Source organism: Botryllus schlosseri, chromosome 10 (assembly GCF_051294905.1).
Source record: "Botryllus schlosseri isolate E-star chromosome 10, Bs_hap1, whole genome shotgun sequence".
In the NCBI taxonomy this organism is placed as follows: Eukaryota; Metazoa; Chordata; class Ascidiacea; order Stolidobranchia; family Styelidae; genus Botryllus; species Botryllus schlosseri.
The window spans coordinates 17702329-17721970 of record NC_137245.1 but is presented as its reverse complement, the minus strand read 5'-3'; the positions used below and the strand labels follow the sequence as shown (position 1 = coordinate 17721970).

The 19642-nt window shown below is 41.8% G+C and overlaps 2 protein-coding genes across 2 annotated transcripts in view; both read left to right on the top strand.

Annotated features, from left to right (window-relative positions):
- Positions 1 to 1111: 1111 nt before the first annotated feature.
- On the top strand, positions 1112 to 3983 carry LOC145448522 (geranylgeranyl transferase type-2 subunit alpha-like). The gene has a single exon (XM_080326928.1). It carries the CDS (start codon positions 1269 to 1271, stop codon positions 2934 to 2936), a length of 1668 nt encoding a protein of 555 aa, XP_080183054.1. The 5' UTR covers positions 1112 to 1268; the 3' UTR covers positions 2937 to 3983.
- Positions 3984 to 3985: 2 nt separating this feature from the next.
- LOC145448519 (uncharacterized) overlaps positions 3986 to 19642 on the top strand; it is a 58922-nt gene continuing 43265 nt past the window's right edge. The window contains exons 1-17 of the mRNA XM_080326926.1: positions 3986 to 4127; positions 4195 to 4241; positions 4912 to 5020; positions 5081 to 5238; positions 5777 to 6122; positions 6761 to 6981; positions 7042 to 7173; positions 7796 to 7937; positions 9317 to 9433; positions 10524 to 10708; positions 11812 to 11927; positions 11990 to 12094; positions 12639 to 12789; positions 12846 to 12957; positions 14153 to 14373; positions 15087 to 15329; positions 16132 to 16299. Coding sequence (XP_080183052.1) covers positions 4076 to 4127; positions 4195 to 4241; positions 4912 to 5020; positions 5081 to 5238; positions 5777 to 6122; positions 6761 to 6981; positions 7042 to 7173; positions 7796 to 7937; positions 9317 to 9433; positions 10524 to 10708; positions 11812 to 11927; positions 11990 to 12094; positions 12639 to 12789; positions 12846 to 12957; positions 14153 to 14373; positions 15087 to 15329; positions 16132 to 16299 — 2625 coding nt within the window. The 5' untranslated portion in view covers positions 3986 to 4075. The remainder of the gene's footprint in view (positions 4128 to 4194; positions 4242 to 4911; positions 5021 to 5080; positions 5239 to 5776; positions 6123 to 6760; positions 6982 to 7041; positions 7174 to 7795; positions 7938 to 9316; positions 9434 to 10523; positions 10709 to 11811; positions 11928 to 11989; positions 12095 to 12638; positions 12790 to 12845; positions 12958 to 14152; positions 14374 to 15086; positions 15330 to 16131; positions 16300 to 19642) is intronic.

Sequence of the window (19642 nt, the reverse complement as noted above, 5' to 3'; positions counted from 1 at the left end):
ATGAATACTTGTCAATTGTCGATAAGATCATAGCTGCACCAGAACGCACTTTACTCTATGCCAGTGGTTCCCAACCTTTTTCGACTCATCGTCAAGGTCAACACCGATCATCGCCCCCCAAAATTTTGTGCACCGATAATTGGGCATACAGACTGTAATCACCGGTGGGTTGACTAAAAAAAAAAAAAAAAAAAGGTCATCTTTCTCCGCTCAGAGCTGCAAATAACGTTTTTTCTCTCCGAATTGCTAGGTGGATGACTGAAAAAAAAAAAAAAAAAAAAGGTCAGCCGTTTTGACGCGTCATCGCCCCCCTATCGCCCCCTTCGCTATTTTCGCCCCCCGTCGCCCCCTTTGTCCATTTTCGCCCCCCTATCGCCCCCTTCGTCATTTTCGCCCCCTAGATCGCCAAATCGCCCCCTGGGGGGCGATATCGCCCACGTTGGGAACCACTGCTCTATGCCATTGCTGTGCACAGCATTAAAATTCAGCCCTGCTGTTCAATTATGATGAATCAGCAGATGTGGTTGTTGCATATATAATAGCATCTTATGAAATACGTCGGAGCCGGAGCTACTCCTCAAATAACGGGCTCCAGCTCCGGCTCCGGCTCCGGCTGAATTTTATGTAGAGCTCCGGCTCCGGCTCCAGTTTCGGTGAAAATGCACGGCTCCGGGGCTCCGGCTCCAAAGCCCTGCCAAGCAAGAATATGATTCCGTACAGATGTGTCAATCATCATCAAATCTCTGCATTTGGTAGAAAAGTCCCGTATCCCGATAATCAACACGTCTCTGCATGTGGTAGAATTACTTAGTTTTGATGTAGTCTATCCTTGCACACATGCAATAATAGACATTGCCGAATCCAGCACCTGGCCAAACCTTGACGGGATGAAAGACAGATAATAATAGCAGATGCGTCAGGGGGGTCTGGGGAGCGGAGCCCTCCAGAAGTTACGGTTGGATACTTAAAGGGGCCCCCGGTAAGTCTCGCCCAGCCCCCCCCCCCCGTTCGTAGGGCCACCACTGCTTAGTGGTTGTCAAGTCAATGTGATCAATGGAAATGCTTCAGTGCAGATTAGTTGCCGATAATAAATAGAGAGAAACCGTCATGCATTCACGCACACGATGATTGGCTTTATGTATCCTAGCGCTTTCGACATTCCACTTTACTGACTTTTAGCATTACACGGTACTAGCTCGTCTAGCTCCGCTTTTCAACAGCCTATTGTGTCCTGCTCGCTTGCAGCTAGTAGCTGAGGAGTTTCGAACATGCACGGTAGAATTAAAGTAAAGACTACTGCAGAACAGGACCAGGAGAGACGCAAGGAGCAAGAAAGGAAGTTGAAGCTTTTCCAGAAAGCATCTAGTATTGCGTTTTACAAGATCGGAAATAAAGAATATGACGATGCCGGCTTGAAAGTTACCGCTGAGCTACTATACAAAAATTCAGACATATCATCATTGTGGAATTACAGAAAACGCGCAATACTCACCATGAAGGATGAATTCGCAGAAAATTATCAAAAATTATGTGAAAACGAGTTGGAACTATTGGTGGCATGCCTGAGAAATAACCCAAAGTCGTATGGTTGCTGGCATCACAGATGTTTCATTATGCTCACCATGCCAACCCCAGCGTGGGAAGACGAATTGAAATTATGCAACCAGTTCCTCCAGTTTGACGATAGGAATTTCCACTGTTGGGACTACAGACGATTTGTGGTGAAGCATTCGGTCCCTGAAGTATCGATCGATGAAGAACTCAAAGTGACGAATCATTTGATAGAAAATAACTTCTCGAATTACTCCTCGTGGCATTATCGTAGCAAGCTACTGCCCAAACTTTTTCCAAGCTTGAAGTATTCTGAACAAATCGAAGAAGGGAAGTTATTGGAAGAATTGGAGTATGTTCAAAATGCCTTTTTTACCGACCCCAATGATCAAAGTGCATGGTTTTACCATCAATGGTTGGTTGGGCGCGGGGATAAGAACCAAAAATTGATTTCGGCACATTTCAGCCGTGAATCTAACGCAGTGACGTGCGTTTTCAGGAAGCCATCTTCGCGAAATTCAGTTGAATCCAACTGCAGTATAAGTGTTGGAAGTGCTATCGCGAAAGGTATATGGAAACCTGTTGTGGACGGATTTGTGAAATATTGTCATGCTTGGCTTTTCAAGTTATCCGACGATGTACCGATAGAAGATTTTTCTATTAGACTCCATTGTTTTGACGTAAAAGTGGAGCTTGACGTAGGCTGTGAATTAATGTTCGCAAATGCTGCCTTTTTCACCAACAATGAATTTCGCCAGACCCTGGGCGAAACGAAATCGGCGCTCCTTGAAACGGAATTAGACTCTTGTATCGAATTGAACGAATTAGAACCTGGTAACAAGTGGATTGTCCTCACGTTGGTGCAACTGATGAATATCATCGATCCTGACAAGTACCGAGAAGATATCAACAAGTACGTTTCCGAATTAAAAAGCATCGATTCGTCCCGAAGAAATTATTTCGCCGACTTGAGAAGCAAGATTGTGATAGAACAAAATATTTCCGCTGGCAAGCTCGACAATGGTAACGTGAATTTATCCGATTTCGGTATCACGCGGATGTACCATGTGCAGTATTTTTCATGTGTAAAAATTCTCAACTTGTCCGAAAACAGTTTGACATCCCTGTGCGGTCCGTTGTATCTTCTGCGGTGCTGTGAGCAATTCTGGGCTGATGACAATGAAATTGATGATGTCACAGGAATTTGTGATATGCCGAGTCTTTCGTTGCTATCACTCAAAGGGAATAGGCTAGTTGATGTGGGCTGTTTGAAGACCATTGCATCTTGTCATGTGCTCAAAACTGTTGACATAAGACAGAATCCGTTAGAGTGCTCCGAGGCAGATGTAATGAGATTGCTGCCAGATGTAAAGGTCTCTGTGTAAACGTCACTGTCAATCATAACATGTTTCATATTATTCTCTACTTTGATCCTGGATTTTAGCATGCGTCAAGTCCTATTCGTAACAAATCATCAATAAATGTGTATGCAATGACCACGTGTACCTGCAGATTTAATAATGTCCACAAATTTTTGAATCGATGAATGTCATTCTATATTGACTGGAGATGCATTGAGCAAGTCTAATAAATAAACATAACCATGAATATCCGTTTGTCATTTCGAGAAATTGCTTTTAACAGATGTGTTTGAATTGTTTGATCATCGAATTTTCGTAAACTGTGTAACTTTTAGTTGGCTTTTTACCAGAGGTACGATCATGAATAGTTGGACTTTAAAAAAAAAATCTTTTTGGCATGTAATAGCCTATTCTATGTTTGCTATTGGATATACAAATTTTTCTACCGCTTTTTTGTTATTTATAGTCTGCTTATAGCAGGGACGGGCAACTTTTCCAGTCGACGGGGCGGATATGGGAAAATGGAGCTGTTGGTGGGCCGGATACCTGAATCGATAGACTAATCTCGTATTTATCCACCTATACGAGGAATAAATCGCAATTTATGTATGAAGCATAGAGACGAAAAACAGTATTTAATGAATTTATTAATGTAATGTACTTCAACAGCTGTTAAAGTCTGTGAAGACATCTGTGGTCGATTAAAGTTGTCAATCAAGTTCTTTGAACTCTGGCAGCATGTCGGCCTGTTGGGCGTAGAAACTCTTGGAAGCATGTGACTGTCAGTTAGCAGTTAATCTGGTAATGTCCATGGTCGAAAATGTTCGCTGGCAAATGTATGTAGACTCGCGGGCCGCTCAAAATGCCGTCGCGGGACGGATCCGGCCCACAGGCTGTATGTTGGCCGCTCCTGGCTTATAGCCTACCGCCTGAATCGATGTGTAAATTGGAAATTATATATTTATTTAAAGGTTTTATGGACCTAGCAATGAAAACACTCTTCGATCACTCATGACAGAATGATAACTGTTGATCTTTGCATGATTTAATATTCTTTCTCTCTATAGAGAACCGTACATATTACATTATAAGCTCTAAAATATAAAAAATACACGAAAGCTACAGCTTGGACTGTAATTATCTTGACAACCGCCAAGGTTGTTATGGAAAAGGTAAAGGGGAAGAAGAAGGATAAAAGTAGAGCCCAAGAAAATGGTCGGTGTTTGTATATTTTGTGATAGTTCTTATGCCGTTAGTGTTTAAATTTCCTTATCATTTATAGTTCCTCTTAATGACATCATCAAGTCTGGAGAAGGGGAAGAATTGCAAGTAAGTTGATCAATATGAATTGGCAGGTCCATTTTGATATATGGATACCGGTATATGGGATTTCAACTGCTAAGCTCCATGCTACCAGATGGAATGGCTAGTAATATGACTAGGACGGCCAAGACAGACATTTCATTGTAACTTCGGAGAATAGTAAAGTTACCACATTATTGGTAATTCGTCTATCAGTCCTGATACTTGAAAATAGGGCCATAAACTGTTAAAACTGAGGAAAATTACTATATTATGAATGCGAGACATTCTATATCACTAGAGCAGAGTTGAATACAGTGGATTGAACCGGATTAAACTGAACAGTTAACATTATGACTTGGACTCGGACTCGAGTCAAAACACTATGACTTGGAGTTAACCCTCTACTAGCTGACTTGTGGACTCGGACTTGACTCGGTGGTGAATTGAAAATAACCCGACTTGAGTCGAGTCGAAAATATAAAAGTGAGATTGACATGTGACTCGGAACCTTGTGAGTTGGCCACAACCCTGCCATAGTCCAAAGTAAGTAGTTTAGCCTAATTAAATGTTAAGTAGAGTAGCCTAAGTAGTGCAAGTTAGCGAAACCTACTAGAAGTAGTCTATTTGTTACTGGCCAGTGACGACGTCTGAATATAATAATACTTATGTAAAATTGATGTTGAATTACTTCCAGCTCGGTAGTCCTCAAGTCAAGAAAAGGAAGGCACGAAAAAATGAGGTAAATCCCGAGATCGCGTCCTCATCATTCGCATCCGCCGGAAGTCAATCCAGCGTTAGACAAGGTACAGTCTTACACTCTCCAATGCCAGTGACAAAATGAATTTCAGTACGGTAACTTTCAGATGCGTGGACCGTTAGCGAGAACGTTCAGGCTAACGAGAAAACCACGGCCAAGAAACAGCCTGTTCCGAAAGTCTCAGATCAGATGAAAGGGATTTCAAATCCGGCTCTAGTGCTTAATGACGAAGGACAGCTGCCGGGAAGTGTCACTGACTTAAAGGTACAGAAACTGTTTGTATGTATTGTGTCTGATGATAAGTGTGTCCGATTGTATATGATTTATGAACCGTTGATGTCACTTTTTAAATTTAAATGCTATTAAACATTTGTCTCAGATTATCAAATGTCATTAATATTATGGTACTTATTTGCAGCTACAGTACATCGGTACTGCACCTCTGTTCTCGCAGACTAGAAACCTTAGGTACGATTCCCGCTGGCTGTCCCCTAAAGCTCACTAGCGAGCAAAACCGTCGCCGTTGCCTAGCCCAGAAAGACGGGCGTAGTACTTTTGCCAAATCATGGTCCCATGTGGTAACCCCACACACAGCAGACACCAAAAGATCCTCTCATGATAATTGTTTGCGATAGCTGCTTGATAACAGTGGCTTTGCTAACTGGAGATGATCTGGTGCTTCTGTGACTACTTTTGGGAGTAGTCCCACTATTCTTAATCGACGCCCTGACATGACGCGGTCCCGAAATCTCAATTTTCGACATTGTCCGAACTTCATCGCCTGGTCATCTCATTTTTGTAGGAATCCAGCATGGACGTCGCACCATTGCCCCCTCCGACTAGCAACACGGTCATAGACAACGACGAAAAAGTTTCCGATTCTAAAGGGACGCAACCCAAGATGTCGTCCGCAGACGAAAACCAAAAATCCGCATTCCGTCGAGCTTTCGGAAGAATAAATGGTAAATCGAAATATGAAGGAACAGAGGACAAGGAAAACTCTAAGCGTCCCGCTACGGCGCCTGGCCAGCGATTGCCGTTTCCCGACCAACTCACCGGGAGTCTGCCGCAACTAAAGAGACCCGCCAGCGCCATGACGGACGGTGGAAGATCTAAAAAATCGAAATCGGCTCAAATGGACGTGACAAGTATGCCTCTTTATTTATTTTACAAATAGTTCAGCAGGTACTTGATGGTTTTTATAAGCAGGAACAGAAAATCTGTGTATGTATTCAATTTTAGACAAGCTTCTGGGGGTACAGAACTTAGATGTTGCAACAGAAAATATCTTCATATTACCCAATTTATGCCGTTTTATGCTTTTCGAATGAGTCATGTCATTAGTGAACATCGGTAAATGCTGTCTTTCTACATTTCAAATTCGGTTAACCCCATTTAGTAACGTTTGCTCCTAATAATACGGATTTTGTGAGGTAAAATACAGTTTTGGGATATCCTTGCGTCACATTTATGGGCGAAACTGTCCGAAAAAATACAGTAACTCAATGTATTTTCCAAAATTGCACCAATTTGTAATGGCAGTGTCATTACCCATTTTGCGTTCTTAGACATGAAGATGCACCCTGCAATTTCCAAGGTCGCCACCCGCGATCAACTGCTTAACATATGTGACAAAATCTACTTGAAACTACTTAATTGTGATTGAGTGGAAATTTATGGCGTTACTTCTACCTGTACTAATTGATAACAACGTTGACTGCATTTATCAGTGATTACTTCTGAAAAAGTATCCGCGGTAAGTTAACTCTGCTGTTATCATTTTCAGAATCAATGCCCGCTCTACGCGAAAATTCCTTCAACGTGAGCGCTCGGTCGTTGAAAGACCCGCCGGAACAGACTCACAAGGCGGTCGCGTATGTGCCATACGTACACGCCAGAAACACCCTCTCTCGCGTGATCGAAGACATGAGAAGCATGAAGATGAACCATCTGTCGATCGTCATGCAGATCGAGGACCAGTACAAGGGAATCGAAATCGAATCAAGGGTGAGCTTTATACTCGCGTTATTGTAATGGTGCCAAAAGTTTGACGTCATGTTTTTCAAGGAACAATTTAACGCCTACGTCGTGTCTCTTCAAGAAGAACAGAGAAACAAGATTAACATGTTCAAGCAGACCATCGAAGACCATAACGCAGAGATTAAGGAACGTAACAAATATTGGAATGATACCTTACAGGTAAGGAATGGTTTGAGCGTCTTGCAGAGACTTGTATTTGAAACAATGCGTGTAAAATTAGATTTGCTTCGACCGTCTTATGGTGTTGTCACTTGTCATAACATGGTTTCGCTGCCAGTTCTCATCTTGATCATTGCAATATAAGGTGAGTCACTGGGATATCTCACTGTCCTGACGTGATTCCAGTGTTAAAGCCGTCAAGTCTGATATTTGCGAGATATCCGATTAAACTTTTCAAAATTGGTTGGTATTTCGTGGGAGCGAGGTAGAATTAGTGTATAACTCGTTTGTGCGTGCTTCGTTCTGTGTAAAATGGAAGGTGAAATGTCTAGAGTAGTGTTGGAACAAATCTTCATCAATATGGGTTTTTGATTTGGATTTTTCACTTTGGTCCTAGCTTAGCTTTGAAGAGATTTCACTTTTTAAGAGATATCAGTTGTCAAGTTTTTCCCATCGCCAATAAAGACAGAGGGACCATCAAAACCACGTGACCGCTGAGCGTTAACTTCTTGCCACTGTTTTTTGTGCTACAAACGTGCCAGTCTAACCCCGGAAAGAAAATACCATCGTTATGTTCCAGCGTCTCTCACGTTGACAATTCATTTTCACCGTGTTTTTTCAGAGCATGAGCAAACGGAACAAGCAACTTTTGCAGCATAAGAGAGCGCTCTTTTTAGCGAGGCAAGAGGACGCGCAAAAATTCGAAAAGGAGAGAAATGAACTGCAAGCTCGGCTGGCGGAACAGGAGTCCAAACTTAGACAGGGTATGTCTTGTCGACGGAAATTGCTTTCTGTATTACCTTGAACAGATACACACCTTGAAATAAACCACTTTATATTATGACTGTGCTTTACGTACAATGTACGTTTTCAAGATCCTTCAAATAATTTCAGGGCCTATCCTGATAAATCAATCTGTGCAAGGAACATGTTTGTGGAGAAATTCCAATTTTAAATCTGTGCGGCCATCGAACCTGTAGGTGGAGATACTAGTTGAAAAGACTATAATCACGAAACTATCCATAATTATGCTCATTTCGTAGATAAATATTTTTAACAAAATTTATTCAATATATCGAATGTAACTTTTGGCGGTATTCAAGGTTATGTATAGTCCATCATAAATTTTGTTGATAAAAAATTTCGTCATCAGCATTAGCAATTCCTAATGAGACGGTTGCCCGTGCAACTGCTGAAAAGCCATGGTTTTATCACGGTAGTTATAACTGAAAGACTTTTCAAAGCGGTTCATAGATCCAGTGTATATATAAGCAATGTATGAATGATAGATTACAGCTTCTTGGATGAGTATGAACTCAAAAATTTTTCAACGTCCATTATATTGTGTGTCTACTTGTGAAATGGTGTCGGCATGCGATCAGGTAGTTTACACATCTCTACCATCAAAATATTTGGCTGTAACTGTGGATTCGAAATGACGTGTAATCAATAGCTCTTCCAGGACAATGCAAACACCGCTCGTATTCAGCCTTTTGTGTACAGTTGTCTTGAGAGAATTGAAGTGTGCGCTATTGACAATGCTCCATTCCGAATGGGTTGAATTGGGAATTTATGTGTTCTATCACACATGCTGACGTATTTGTCAATATGTCAGCAAATATTTGTGACATGGGCTGACTTGGATGGTTATTTTCTTTGCTACGTTAGGTGGAACACACTATCTGGTTGGATTAAAATAAAGTCTTCTAGGAACCAACCAGCAGGCTTATAATTCAAACTCTTGGCTGATAGATGATCCTAAGTGCAATACTTTGAACGTCACTTGAAAATGTCTTGATGGATTTGTTCATACAATCTTCCATAATGACTTGTTATCTGTCCTGAAGTGCTTGTGATAGCTGTGATATAACTACTGAGCTGTATACAGTGTTTAGGGATCAATCCATGCCTTACATTTGATTATAGGACTCATTAATTAGCTAAGGAAATTTTGAAAACAACATTGACAAGTTGCTCTTATTAAATATAAGACAGATCTCGCGGGGATAAATGACGTCAACAGAATACTCTGTCATATACCCCTTTGATTACGTTATATGTTTATTGCGTAACGCTGCAACCGAATATGACGTTATTCGTTGATAATAACCCATTCTTGAAGTCATTATACTTTCAATTGTAGTGGAAAGTGGTAAACTGGTGTTAACCGACCCAGAACCGTTGGATGCGCGACCTCAAATTGTTGAAGCCGTTCCTGTTGGGGCTGCCGTTGCCGTTGCTGCGAGAAATAAAGAGAAAGGTGGGGGTTTATAAGCCATTTATCGCGTGAAGGTTGATCTGTATATCTAAGTGTTATTGCATAACTACCATCCCAGTCTAGCTAACCAAGGTACCACTACCACTACAGTGGCACAGTACTTTTCAAGCCTATTTAAGGTAGCTTCAGGAAGCGTTGCTGTGTACGGTAACTCCATCTCAAGTAACGCCATGCTTATATCTATTGACTTATCAAAGGCCAATTTTATGGACAATGTTTACATCTGCACTAGGCGTGAAATGTGATTGATTTCAATCAAGCTTAAATGTTTCAGCCATTTTCCAACATCAGCCCTTGAAATACTCGAAAAATACTACACCCCAAAACCATCCTATGATATAGTAAATGTTTATGGCAAATATGTCACTCTGCTACATCGTGTGATAAGTAGGTTACATTAAAGATTCATCGCGAGGTGTCAAAACACCTTTTTTATGAATAATTCTGTTCGATAATCCTCTTATCATAGTTGCCGTTGAAATAGACTGTTGCATAGTTATAATGCTACAATCTGTAAAATGGGTCATAAATTTTGAACAGGAATCACCATAAATTGCCCGATGATTGCCATCGATCCGAAAAGGAAACGGGTCGTGTAACAGGGTTGCGCGCAACAGTTTGAGTACACAAATTGAGAGCGAGTATTAATTGCAATGACTGGAGTTGATTTTTAGAGTAGTATTGTTTTATCAACGAGACATATCGTAAAATCCTCTTTTACCATCCTTGGTGCATTCAGTGCAAAGTTACGTATATTTGTTGAGATGTCATTCCTGTGAATTAATTTCTTCGCAGCATTACGGTATCATAAAAGGCTGTATCATGGTTGTGGAAATAAAAACAGATATTACATATTCGATGATCACGAGCTGCCGTTGTTTTGTGTGTATTCTCCAAACATACATAATTTCAACTGTCTTACTATATGTGACGCCATAATGTCGGGTACTCGGAATTGAATCAGTCCTTGGGTCCACAATTCTGCCCAGCCCAAGTCGTAATGGAAATTCCGTAAGATTTCACAGGTGCAAATAGTAGTGCGAGTCCTCAGCATCACCACAACTTATTCCAGATTTCACGGGAGAAGAAGTTGAAAAATGGAAAGGCCGGTACGAGAAGGAACGCGAAGAGCGTTTGGAGCAAGAGCGCAAGCAGGAGAGAGAGATGCGGCAAGTGAAAGCGATCTTGGCGTCGAAAGGCGCCTCTACGTCACAGGAGAGAGACGTTTACGAAGGAAAAGTCAAGGAGATAGCCAAGGTGATTGTCGAGCGGGCTTCATGCGCGCGATTCTCGACTACGGCTGGCCAAAACCGAGTGTTCTAGTATCAGAATGTAGCCTACTTACCACTAAGGATGGGCACAAGGATGTTGTGACCAAGTCACAAGGTTCCAGTCACTGATCAATCTCACTTTTATAGTTTTGACTCGAGTCAAGTCGAGTCATTTTCAATTCACCACCGAGTCAAGTCCGAGTCCAAGTGATTGTGTTGACTGTTCAGTTTCGAGGTCAAGTCATGTGAAACTTACTTTTTACAACCCTGTTTGCTGATATGGAATGCTACACATTCATAATAGACCAATTTACCTCACTGAACAGTTTCTGGTAGCATTTTCAAGTACCATTGCCGATCGACGAAATACCAACAGTATGGTGGCTTTACTGTTCCTCGAAATTAGCCTACATGAGATCCCTGTCTTGGTAGCCCCTGTCTCGAGTCATTATGACTTGGTCCGAGTCATGCGCAATGACTAGAGTACAAGTCGAGTCAACACACAGATGGTTTCAGGTCGAATCATTTTCCGTGTTTCAAGAGAACGATTCGAGTCGAGTCGATTCACCAAAAAATCACGACTCGAGTCATTACAACCCGGGACTCTAGTACTGGAATCTGAATCGAGTTTTAGTGAGTGATTTTTTTAGCACTGAAATCATTCGCGCCTTACCATAGAGAGTTAATTTAGCAACGAGAACCGTAGTCTCTATTCTATTTTCCACTGATTAAGGCTGTAAAACCTCGATCAGTCCACACCAAACATGTAGTACTAAGCTACCCACATTAGTGGAAATGACATGACTGTAAAGTCTGATCAGTCCGCAGCGTTGTCAGAAAGTGTAATGAAATATGTTCCGAAAAATGTCATACCATGAATTTTCACAGCATTATGTTTTTTGGGGCTGAGATACGTCGTGGTTTATAGACTAGAGCGGATTAAGTTCTGGAATCGTTGTGCGCAGTCTTGCAAGATTTTCAATCGTTACCTGGGCCAGAACTGCCATTAAATTTGTGACTTTTTCTCACGAGCGACAGTGCTGATATTCTATTCTGTTATAATTGATCGTTACGCCCCATCTCTTCCAGGAGTTGACGAAAGTGCAGATGGAATACGCGACAACTTCTGCGTTCCTGCAGAGTCTAATGGCGTCGCTGAGCGACGAGCAATTTCTAGCCGCGAAAAAGAAGATCAAGGAAGACAGGTGCTTTTCTACACGTTCTGGCGCTGGTTTCACTTTCACGACGATGGGTTCGCTTTTCGCAGGGCGATAACGCGGGAGGAACAAGCGCGTTTGCAAGGAGAGATTTCCGAGTGGCAGGAAGAATGGCGTAAGTCTCACGGCGGGAAGCTTCCGGATGAAGAGCAGAAGTGAGTTGCTTTGAAGGAATGATTTTCCATCTCTAAATCTGTTCATCGGCCTGTAATAAAATCAATTTCTTTGCTCTTGTGTCTCGTTCGTCGGGCGTAGAGAAGTGGCATAGTCTGGTTTCCTAGAAGTCACGGGCAGCGTTTGATTCTTCAATTGGTCAGCATCTAATGAACAATTCACTACGTTCCGGTAATTGCTTTGATGCTGTGATCACTGTGAATTTTAACAGCAGACATTCATTCCATTTATCTGCATTGGAGTCAATGAACGTTAAATTTTTCATTAATGTCTACTGCTATGTGTATGTTCGACATTTTTTCGGTGTATCATAAAATTTGAATCTCACTTGTTTTCTTTGTAATGATTAGCGGTGCAGCATATTTCGTCTAGCGCTTTTTATGGTTTTACTTGGTTTTAGTAAATGTGATTGTGCTGTCAACTTCTGGTAAGGGACACACGAAACCTTGACATTTTCGTGCACAAAATCTGGGTTCCTAGCAAACTAATGAGGCCTTTTTCACTGAATGTTTCTTTTATTTTCAGACCGGACTCTGTGAAAGAGCTCGACACTCAGTTGGCCGAAGCTGAATCGATGCTTTCAAATCTTGACAAGCAAGACTCGGCGCTGGACATGTTGAAGGAAGGCAGAACCCCTCAAAGCAAAGGCGAAGTGCCGGAACCTGTCGTGACCACTGTAAGTTGTGAGGACCCGAGTATTCCAGTGTCGCGTCTTATGACGTTATCTTTCAGATCGAGATAAGGGACCCGAATCTGGTTCGGGAGCTGGAATCCGCCAAGTTTGACGTCATGAATCTCGAAGAGAAATTGAAATCGTCGGCGGGGGACGCCATTAGAATATCGGGTACTTGCACTTTTGCTGGAACTTTGTCGGCAACTCAAAGAATACTACGGTCGATCGGTCGAACCCTACGTTACGGCCTGCTTTACCTGTTATAGTAAAGCCCCTTCATGCAGTCTCAGTTTCAGTATTCGATTAGTATTCAAGTATTCAAAGAAGACTATTTTTTGATGCGATTGTTGATATACAATGTTCTTTCCAATCCTCTACTAGTTGCTGACGATTACCCCTGACGAGTGTCAGCCGAATATATTCTGGTTTATTTCAATATGAATGCACTATTCAATTGTATATTGAAGTTCTGTGCCTCCAAGAAGCTCTTCGAAGAAGACTATGGTGATACATTCCAGCCTGCTTTACCTGGGATAGTATGACTCTTCAATGATGAGTCTTCTTGCAATCTAAGATCGAGTGTTCAGCTGTTCACATACTATCTCCATTGCAAATGGAAATTTTAAATAGATTTAGAAGTTAGGAACGTTTTTCTTTGCATGTGTGGTGATATCGATTTCATTGTCAATGAGAACTTTGCTTTCGTTACAAAGCTGTAAGTGGTAAAGAGCTTTCAATACCACATCCATTGCAATGAGACATATATTAAACTCGAAGACTTTTGGGATGCCCGATTTTCAAGAGTTATCGGCACATTAACGGGATATAAACAGATTCGAAAGCAATACCAATAAGGTAGAGTATAACCTAACAATCAAAATTAGACGTCACGTCATACTCTACCTTATTGCTTTTGCTTTTGAATAAGTTCATATCCCGATTGTGTGCCGATAACTCTTGAAAAGCGTCACCCGAAAAGTGTGCGAGTTTAATAAATGTTCTATTGCAATGGATGTTGTGTTGAAAGCTGTGAGTGTTGCACCAAACTGTTTAAAAGTAGTCTACAGCTCGTGACCAGCTCGCATGAATTTGAAGAATGCTTATAAAACCACATTCAGCAACGTTTGGACGAACCACTTTGGCTTGTAGTGACTTCATAAAACCGCATTCACCTAACACGTGTAATCTAAGTAAAACAAATTTCTCATTACATCGCAGTGTCCAATGTTTGGTTCCTGCCTGCTATATTTGTTTTGAAGTCGACCTTGTTCAGAACCAAAGCTGTAACCCGGCAGCTAATGTGGGGCCATTAGGAGTGCAGCATCCGGCCTCGAAACCGATTTATCACCGCACGCGCTTGCTTCAGATCTCGAGAACGAAAACGGCGACCTTCGAGCCCAATTGATTGAGCACGAGAAACTTTTATCCGATCGGTCTGTCGTCTCTACTGTGGCGCTTGGCGCTGTCGCCGCGGATCAAAGCGACGATTTGGACGAGGCAAGACGCGAGATTGAAGACCTGAAACGGCGGCTTGATGATGCGGAAGCCGGCACGGATGGAATTATTGGAGACGATGAAGATGTTTCGGTACTAATTAGTACTATCAGTTAAATTAGTTGTCACAATTAGCAATACTTGTAAATGGTGCCAAGTCGGCATATACATATTTTACCATTCTTGTGTCTTCCCTCAGCTGACTCCAGCGTCGTTCCCACGTGTCATACTGTATGCTAAATTAGAAGCTCGTAGGTGGCCAGTAACTAAGTACATCTACTTGATTTGTGTACTCGAGTAGGTTTTGCCTGCTGGTAATACTTAGTGTTTTGTTTTTGGAGTACTACCATTTCTATCCAACAGATTCTCAGGCATGACTGCTCACGGTTAGTTTTTGTTAAGTAGAGTGTAGTTTTGGGATGTACTCGTGTCACTATTACGAGTGTAATCTTTGTGATAAACCGGGGTGAAGAACCACCGTACTTGTAGAGAGTGGCCGCATTTTGATTTGATGCTAAACGTATGCGACCCTTCCACCGAATCTACTTTTTAAACTACTCGTTTGAGTGCTTTTTAAATCTTCAATTTCTACTTCTACTAGAAATCGTTTTGATTTGCCTTTAAAATAAGTAATTCTACTTGTAATTGAGTCGAGAAGTTACTGTGTCACCTCAACTTCTACTTGAAAAGCAACACATACCGTTTTGACTACCTCTGGCCGCACTCCATTCAAAACGTGCGCAACATTTTCTCTGTGGGTCCCATGTCACACACCATCGATCCAAACGTCGATTGCCCGGTTTCAGGAACTGATGAAGAAATTGGAAGATTGCCGCGATCAGATCGACCGTCTCGACGGCGAGCTTCAAACAGAGAGGACGAAATCGAACGATTTACTTTCCGACAACGCCATGCTGCGGTCTGATCTCAAGCGTATGCAGGACGAGCTCGGTAACAGCGAGAAGGAAATGAACGCTAGGGTCGTTATGGCGACGGCTCTACTCACCGCCAATCTCAAGGACAAAGACCAGGAGCTGGCCGAGTACAATGTTAGTGACGGATTGATGGATATGCGTATTGCGTGTCTCTTGATGAAGATCTTAGATAAGAGGAATTTCGGCACCTTTGTTTCATTCGTTTGTTTATTTAGAAATATCGGCTCAGAACGCCACAAGATTGGCGGTGTCAAAACAAATTGCAGTTGTCTTTTAAATCAGACGCCCACCCAGGGCTGTAACCAAGTCACAAGTCAATCTCACTTTTATAGTTTTGACTCGAGTCAAGTTGAGTGAGTTGAGTTGATAATGTGGTTACTTTACTATTCTTCGAAATTACAATGAAATGTTGGTCTTGGCCATTTGAGTCTCGAGTCATATGACTTGGTCCAAGTCATGCACAATGACTCGAGTCCAAGTCGAGTCAATACACAGATTGACTCGAGTCGAGTCGTTTCCGTATTTCGAGAAAATAACTCGAGTCAAGTCCAGTCATCAGAAAATCGTGACTCGAGTCGAGTCATTACAGCCCTGCACCCACCCTCACCTAGGATATTAAAATAACAGGCACACACAATGAAGCACAAGTAGTATAAGATAACGACCAAGAACTGAGCCCAATGATTAGAGCACTCGAATTCTATTCGAGCAGTGAGAGCGAATTTTCTCAAGTACCGAATTTAAACGCTTTTTTGTGACTCCGACTTTTTTGTTTTTGCAAGGAAAATTAGTGATTTGATAATTCATCGATTATTATTTCCATAGTCATTTGTCGCCTGATGGATCAGCTTGCGATGCCGGGATGAATAGGTTTAGTAATGGAACAAAATCGATGCTGCATGTTTCTTTGTTCCAGGCAAAAATAGAAGCGCTTGAAAAGGCGAGACAGGCGAATCTCGACGTCGACGCCAAAACCGAAATCGAGAAGGCGAAGAAGGAGGCGAAAGTCGCCAAGACGAATTCGGAAAAGCTGAAAAAAGATATGAGCGAGTTGGAAATTCTCGTGAATTCCAAGGATGAAAAAGTGATTATTAAAACTTTGACGAATCTTTTCCCATGTTTACTGTGTTTGAAAATTTTTTGTCTGGTTTGGAAAAATCGAATACCTGGCGGGCTCGACTCCCAGGCGTGTATTTAGCTTTGCGTTGAGTATTCGAGCAACGGTTAGTATGATTTCATAACTAGCAAGTTCAAATGTGTCTCTTCCATACTATCGCAAAGAAAAAAGTGTAATTTACACTCGGCAAAATGAATGTTCTTGATACTATGCTAAGTAGGATGATTTTTTTTGACATGTCAAAATTGTAGAGTTAGGTCAAAAAATTGTTTACAAAGTCAAAGTTTTTTCGCAACCTGCATTTCGTTTTATCGTAGATGTTTGCACTGTTGATGAACTCATCATTTGACATTTTACAGCTTGTATCCTACTTTATAGGCTTGCCGGTGTGAACGGCTCATTGTCTGCTCATTGTGAATCATAAACGGTCAAATGAAACAAATAGGTCGACGTGGTGTTATGTTCAACGTACCGCAATATCCTAACTGAAGTAAGACTGCGTGGTCATGGGCATTGGTTCTTATATCAAGAATCGCATGATGAAAAATTGTGATGTAGACCAGTGCTCTTCAACCGGGGTGGTCGTACACCCTAGGGTGTACCAGAATTTGCAAAGGGTGTACCACTCGGATGGGGTGTACAGGGGTGTACCAGATCCGAATTACAATGAGCCGATGGCTATAGCTATCACAAAGGCAGGTTTATGGGTCAGTACAGGTTGACGCACTGGTTAATGAGCAATATGGTACGATGTTATCTTAAAGGTAATACTCGGGGATATCTAGAACTAGACTTCTAGATATCCCTGGGTAATACTGTACACCGCTTGTTTGTGATGTCATAAGCAAATATTTCTCCTATTCATTTAGCCGTCGGCAATAGACCAATGGTTCCGTTTGGTGTTGGAAAGTATGCAGTTAACAAACATGTGTTCAGCTATAGTGGGGGTGGGCAATTATTTGACTCCGCGGGCCAAATGAGAAGTAGAAAATACGTTGGCGGGCCGAGTGGAAATTTTTAGCTATATTATCCAGTGTGTTTCAATTTCTAAATTATATTGTTAATATATGCTGCTCAGTGTTGATGTTAGCTAATGAGAAAGTGGCGGTTAATTAATGAAATAGCTATCTGCCGTCATGATTCGAAACAATGTTAAATATGATACGTTTGTAACTCTTTTTAAACCCCTATCGACGTTCTTCTATTAAGACACTAAAACAGTTGTTCTCGAACTTATTTTAGGAACGCCCCGCTTCATGATAGTGAAAATGTTCACGCCCAATCCAACGGATGGTTTAATGCCATGGAAGGTTATAGTTGTCGATGAGGTAATTCTATAATATCAAATTTGGACAATACACAGCAATAACTATGCTATGAGCTTGGAGTAAATCGCGCGGGGCGCGAAAAAAAATACATTCAACTTCGGCTTCGCGCCTCCCTTCAGATGCTTTCGCGGCCCCCAGTTCGAGAGCCACTGCACTGAAATGTATATGGGATAGTACAAAGCTTGGTCACTTTGGTCGCTGTATTCCGAGTAGTGTGCAGCTCGAATAGCCTTGATGTTGAGCGAAGTTTGCAGTTTTCCTGAAGTTCGCCCTCTCTTGACCGAGAGATTTGTGTTTTTGTCATAATTCAAACCCTTACTTCCGCCGACATGATTGGCAAAAACTAAAATCACGGGTCTACCCCTAACTCCAGTATACAAATATTAGTGCGCTAAACCCTCTATGAATTTCAGCTTTCGATTTCCTCTTTTTGACATGAACTTTCATCCTTTATGGGTGATAGAGAGAGAGAGAGATATGATATTCTTTCTCGCCTGCACCATCGAGATGCTTTGGCGACGGAGTTGCGATACGGCCCCATAAGGTCATCTAGTCTGCGCCCCCGTTTTTTTTCTCCTCCATGCTATCTGTGATTGCTGAGCGCCTAGCAGGATAGCTGCGGATACCATTTTTCGAGTCTTTGGTATGACCCGGCCGGGGATCGAACCCACGGCCGGCCGGACGCATAACCATTACACTATCTCGCTCGCTAGGTATGATGATGATGATGAGTCATATAGCAGTCGCGAGCAATGATTGACTGGTTTTACCAACTACAGATTTGGAAACGCCTCACGTTACGATTTGAAACTCGTACCGTATAATGCGTAATGTGACAATCGCAACTAAGAAGGTTTGACCTAAACTATGGAAAGAGTGATGTCTTATGCATTTGATTGTTGCTCATACTTTGCCACAATGCCTTTATTTTGAATCTGGAGTACGCATGAAAGGTATGTAGGAAGCGTAGTCGTGACATATTAATGAACAGGCTTCAAAGCAAACGAATTGCCTGTTAAGTTGATACAGCCTAAATTTTAGTCCACGCAACATCATTAAAAAAGCAGGTTGTATGTTAAGAATTCCTAGCAACCTTTCGCGGGCCGCACAGGATGGCTTCGCGGGCCGCATTTTGCCCGCGGGCCGCACTTTGTCCAGGTCTCAGCTATAGTCATTTGTCTTTAAGTGATTTTTGAGGAAACCGCCGCGATAGCTCAGACTTCTTGAATCGGTACTTCCTACCCGGCGTTAATAAATACCGCAATGCGCATGAATGAAGTGACGTAGCCAGCCAGGGTCGAAACAGCTTCCATGTTGAAATCGAAACCCTTTTGTTTTAAAATGCCGATTTTATATCCAATCTTTCGTCATACATTTGCAATTTAGTATTTTGTTATTAGTGATGCCAATTAGCGACAATAGACTGTGTATAGCGGCATGCGATCTGAGGTTACTGACATCTCTTCCAGCCCATGTGCTACTATCGACTGTGTGTGGTGTGAGGCAGGCCTGATACGCAGTAGGCAGGTGCGCCTGCTATCATCGCTGATCTGAATTACGGCTTCTGCAGCAGTAGCTTTACTTACTTTCTCCCCAATACTGTTACATTTAGGTTGATTATCGTTCGTAATGTCATGCTGTTTTGGGGCTGACACGAAATAAATTCCAATTTGCGTGGCGGGCGGCCTAACTGGCTGCGAATAAACTCTGTGACCAAATACTATTTTATTCAAATCCAATTTTTTTTTGACGGCAATAACTCCGCTTCTACTGGTTGGAATTGAATCAAATTTAAAGAACATCATTTTTATAGACAACAGAAAAATTTCACATTATTCGTTATTTATTTTTATGTAATAAATAGAAACTTTCTTATCCCGTAGCCATGCGGCTACTGGTTGGAATTGAACCAAATTTGGTGTGTAGGCTTAAGTTACGTAACCTAACAATTTTATCAAGTAGCCAGTACGATTTGAGAAAAA

What these genes read in the sequence shown, in the direction of transcription:
- LOC145448522 (XM_080326928.1), top strand. Translation starts at nt 1,269, where the DNA reads ATGCACGGTAGAATTAAAGTAAAGACTACTGCAGAACAGGACCAGGAG.